The following is a 4,868-nucleotide window of genomic DNA, read 5'->3' as shown; positions in this document are numbered from 1 at the left end:
GGCAGCACCAGTAGGATGAACCTCTTCAGTCATAATTCCCAGACAACAGGCAGAGGGAGCTTCAGAGCGTGTCTGCGTCACATGACGGTGTGAGGTGGTGGTGTGTGCTGGAATATGAGGCTGCAGGAGCTGGTGTCTCTTCTGCTTCACCACAGCACTGCGGTCTTTGCCTCCGTCTGTTAAATCGGGCTGAATAATCCGCAGTGTATAAGCAGTGGTAGGAGAAACACTGGATGCTTCCATCCCGAATTCACATGGCGAGGCAGTGGTTCAGGTCCTGCTACTATCAGCAGGTGTTTTGAGTGTTCAGTTCCTGGCTCTGCCGGCAGACTCGCCCGAGCTGCTCTGGTAAAACTGCAGTACACATGGATCAGTGAGCCAGATGTCATGCATAAGGCTGTGGGCTAATCGATACTGTCGGTCAAAATTCGTTTTTACTTTGGAAAGAAACTACAGCTTTTTCAGGACCATTGCTGTTCACTGCCTTCTCAGCACCATGTCTTACCCCAAAGCATCATGGGTAAGGGGAAAACCCATTTCTGATTGGTTCTCGCTGTATCACATGGATGTTTCCCAATGCAACAAGCAGAGCTGCAGCTTCTTTTGTTTGCCTGAACAGTGTCTGCCTGGAATGAGAGCAAAAACTTCCTAACAGATGTCCCAGTCCCAGCGACCCGAGCAGATACAGCCGTTCTCCCACACCACTGTGCCAGCCTGAGGTAAGCTGCTTCAGTGGCAGGTCCTGTTTCGCTTTGTTTTGGCAATGAAGAGCACTGTCCACTCGGCTGCTGGCTGCTCTGGGCCAGAGTTTTGTTGTCATTGTTGTTGCTGCTTTGTAAGAGATTGTGATGTGGTTTTCTGCTGCAGCTCTAGACGAATGAAAAATCATCTCCCACTAATCGCCACCAGGCCTCTGTGTTTCTGGGCGGAGTAGTAAAGTTAGTAGTGTTTCAGGTACCATGTTAGCACGGCCATGTGCTGACCCCAGAAGGGAAGGATGGACACACATCATTCACAAACATCTTTATTTTGTTGCCCCTGCCATTTGTATTTAATTTCCACATCACACACACACACGCACACACACACACACACACACACACACACACACACACACACACACACACACACAGAGCAATCCAGCGAATAACACTCAGCGGGTCACTCTTGTGACTCTTTTCTACACTGAATTTTTGAAAAAATAAACAGCAAAACCAGAACAAAACTGCTTTCTGACTGCCAGCACCATGCGGGACAGTCTCCATGGCGATTGGGACGTGTTTGTGAGAACGGCAGTTCCTCCGTCTGATCCTCGGTATCCCGTCTCTTCCATTGTCAGCTCACCGGGGGGGAGGGGGGGTTGGGCGGGCTGGGATTAAACTGCGGAGCACAGCAAGGTGGTAGAACATATGATAGGTGCAGAAACAGCTGAAGCAAGTGGATGTGTGTATGAGTGTGTATTTCTGCTTTAAGGTGTAGGTGTATGGATATTACACACACACACGTCATATTCGCTGCCTGTACCTTCGCTGTCGCTGCTGGAGTCCGAGTCGCTGCTGCCCGAGTACGCCCCGAGCCCCGGCAGGATACCCACACACACCGCGGCTGACGGCAGGTGCACCACACCCGGCCGGGTCACTCCGGCACAAACGCCCCGCCTACTCTCACCCCCACTCGCCTCCTGCTCTGAGAACAGAAGACACACACACACATACAGCTTACACAGCTTACACACGTACACACACACACACACACACACAGACACACACACAGACACATACACACACACACACACACACATGCACACACATACACAGACACATACACACACAGACAGACACAGACACGCATACATGTACACAGACACACAGACACACACACATACATACATACATGCACGCACACGTACACCAGCTCACACACGCACACTCACACACACACGCACATGTACACGCACACGCACATGTACACGCACACACACACACACACACACACTCACAAACACAGAGCCAGTGTGACAATCCCTGATGAACACAGTGTGACTCTGAGCAGTGAGTGTAACATAGATTCATGACACACATACAGACTCTACCGCCACCTCTGTGTGTCCCCCTGTGGGTGTGTGTGTGTGTGTGTGTGTGTGTGTGTGTGTGTGTGTGTGTGTGTGAGAGTGTGTGAGTGTGAGTGTGTGTGTGTGTGTGTCTCTCAGCAGGATAACTGGAAAGGATATGGGTGTACCTGGATGATAACCGTCAGAATATGTGTCTTTAAGAAGAGGAAGACAGGATTAGATTGCAGGTGCCTGTCCCTAACACACTAACACACACACTCTGTCCTCTGACATGCACACATTGTCCCCAACCTATCCCTGAAACCCTGTAGCCTAACCCACCTGTCCTGGTGGCTGTTGCCTCCTCCTGCTTCTGTTTCTTAGAGCTGTCTGATGACTGCGAGGAGCTGAAGCAAGAGAGAGAGAGAGAGAGAGAAAGAGAGAGAGAGAGAGAAGCAGGCAGGTCAGCGAACCCTCCCATTATGCTACACCCCACACTCCATCTGATTTAAAGAACAGGACTGTATCTGCAGAGGCGGTGTGTGTACAGCTCTGCAGGGGGGCGGGGGGGTACCTCACCTGCGTCGTTTGACCGCCCCGGCCAGCAGGTGTGCCTGGGACAGGTGGCTCTTGTGCTCTGCTGCTTTTGGACCCGCCTTCTTTTCCGGTTCCTTCCGGCTCTCGCTGTGAGTCGACAGCTTTGTGCGAGCGCTGTGAGCTCAGGGTTAAGGAGACAAGACCAGAGCGGGAAAGCATGCAGAATCTCTCACACACACACACACACACACAGACACACACACACACAGGCACACACACACACACACACAAACACACACAGACACACAGGCACACACACAGACACACACAAACTCACATGTGTTCACGCCCACACTTTAATGCAAACAGTGTCCCCTCTCTCTCTCACCCAGATTCCAAATATCCAGCTTTAGATGCGCTCCTCACACAGCTTTAGATGCGCTCCTCACACACCTGCACAGCTTTAGATGCGCTCCTCACACACCTGCTCCTCACACACCTGCACAGCTTTAGATGCGCTCCTCACACACCTGCTCCTCACACACCTGCACAGCTTTAGATGCGCTCCTCACACACCTGCTCCTCATACACCTGCACAGGCTGCAGCTGGTGTGTGAGGCTGCAGTGTGGTGGCTGTGAGGTCACAGCCCTCTCCCCGTCTCTCCCTCTGAGTACTGCACCCCAGTGCATTCTGGGTTTTAAAAACCCTGACACACAGCCAGGTGATCAAACACAGGACTCGGCGGCGATGAGAACGTTCCGTCTCCGACTGTCGTCACCGCCAGCATGGTTGAGATGCGGTTGCCGTGACAACTTATCCAGGGTCTGCAGACAGACACCTGTGTGAGCGCAGAGAAAGAGAGACGTTCCCCCACCGTCCTTCAGCGTCACCGTCTCCGTACGGCTGTCCCTGCCACGGGCGCAGTCGCCCTGCCGCGGGCGCGGTCGCCCTGCCGCGGTGTCTCCCCCGTGGGCCGGAATGTGGAGCAGGGCTCAGGTCTCTGCCGTCTGAGTCTGACTGAGACCAGGGGGACCATAAATCTCCCAACCATTTAAAAAAATGAGGCCATATTAATTCTTTCTAATTCTGTCCGTTTATTCCCTCCCAAAATAATTGCTCTGTGTCTCTGGGGCGAAGGGTGCCGTGTGCGCTCATCATGACTCAGTTCCTATAGTAACGGCCGAACCCTCCAGCAGACGGAGCAAGCGCTGAGGGAGTCCGTGTGCACATGCTTGCAGCGGGGGGGGGGGGACAGGGACTGACACATACGAGAAAAGAGAGAGAGAAAGAGGCAGAAGAGAGAAGGGTGGGAGAGAGGGGGCAGAGAGGGGGGCAGAGAGGGGGGCAGTGGGGGGGCAGAGAGGGGGGGCAGAGAGGGGGGGCAGAGAGGGGGGCAGTGAGGGGGGCAGAGAGGGGGCAGAGAGGGGGGCAGAGAGGGGGGCAGTGGGGGGGCAGAGAGGGGGGCAGAGAGGGTGGCAGAGAGGGGGGCAGTGAGGGGGGCAGTGAGGGGGGCAGTGAGGGGGGCAGAGAGGGGGGCAGAGAGGGGGGGCAGAGAGGGGGCAGTGAGGGGGGCAGTGAGGGGGGCAGTGAGGGGGGCAGTGAGGGGGGCAGTGAGGGGGCAGAGAGGGGGGCAGAGAGGGGGGCAGTGAGGGGGGCAGAGAGGGGGGCAGAGAGGGGGGCAGTGGGGGTTTGTGGTCTGTACGGCAGGCAGACGTCACCAGCTCGGGTCTCTGTGCTGAGCTGCAGCTGCTGATCTCTGCTGCGACGCAGAGAAGCACAGCACTGATGCAGGGTCACTCTTCCCACAATGCAGTGCTGCTCCATGTGGTCAGGTCAGAGCTGCAGCGCAGTGTGAAGTTCTGCTTCCAGCCGCTTTCCCACATGGTGGAGCCAGCGCTGAGCGGAACGGGGGCTGTGGGAGGAGCCATCCTCAGGCGCAGCCAATCGAGTGAGTGCAAAGCATATCAGATTTCCAGTTCCAGCTGTGCAAATGTGGGGAAAGAATTCCTGTCCGTTCCTCAGCTACTCACAGCTCAGTGTGAATGAGAGTGTGAACTCTCCGCTTCCTGCCTGTACCGCTGTCCATGTGACTCTTGTCTGGTCTGAAGCATCTGCTGCGTGATTACTGTAGGCTGTAGGTGTACCGGTGTGTGAAGGAATGAGGCAGTCAGGAGTGAGTGAGTGAGGGAGTGAATGACCAGGCCAGTGGAAGAATGAGGGAAGGATATGTGATACTCCTGCAGCTCCTGCAGCTCCTCGTCTCTCCTCTGTTTCTCTATC

The 4,868-nt window shown here is 54.9% G+C and overlaps 1 protein-coding gene across 2 annotated transcripts in view; it reads right to left on the bottom strand.

Moving 5' to 3' along the window:
* Nucleotides 1-1,356: 1,356 nt before the first annotated feature.
* psme3ip1 (proteasome activator subunit 3 interacting protein 1) overlaps nt 1,357-4,868 on the bottom strand; it is a 9,233-nt gene continuing 5,721 nt past the window's right edge. Inside the window, exons 5-9 of one of the 2 annotated variants that reach the window (XM_036543947.1) lie at nt 4,817-4,868; nt 2,630-2,763; nt 2,393-2,457; nt 1,525-1,686; nt 1,357-1,380 (exon numbers count right to left, since the gene is read on the bottom strand). The exon at nt 4,817-4,868 is cut by the window's right edge and continues 70 nt beyond it. In XM_036543947.1, coding sequence (XP_036399840.1) covers nt 1,376-1,380; nt 1,525-1,686; nt 2,393-2,457; nt 2,630-2,763; nt 4,817-4,868 — 418 coding nt within the window. In that variant the 3' untranslated portion in view covers nt 1,357-1,375. Of the gene's footprint in view, nt 1,381-1,524; nt 1,687-2,392; nt 2,458-2,629; nt 2,764-4,816 lie in introns of those variants that run through there. The other variant, XM_036543948.1, reaches the window with a different exon arrangement.

This window comes from Megalops cyprinoides, chromosome 13, assembly GCF_013368585.1.
Source record: "Megalops cyprinoides isolate fMegCyp1 chromosome 13, fMegCyp1.pri, whole genome shotgun sequence".
NCBI lineage: Eukaryota > Metazoa > Chordata > Actinopteri > Elopiformes > Megalopidae > Megalops > Megalops cyprinoides.
This window is presented reverse-complemented; position numbering and strand designations above follow the sequence as displayed.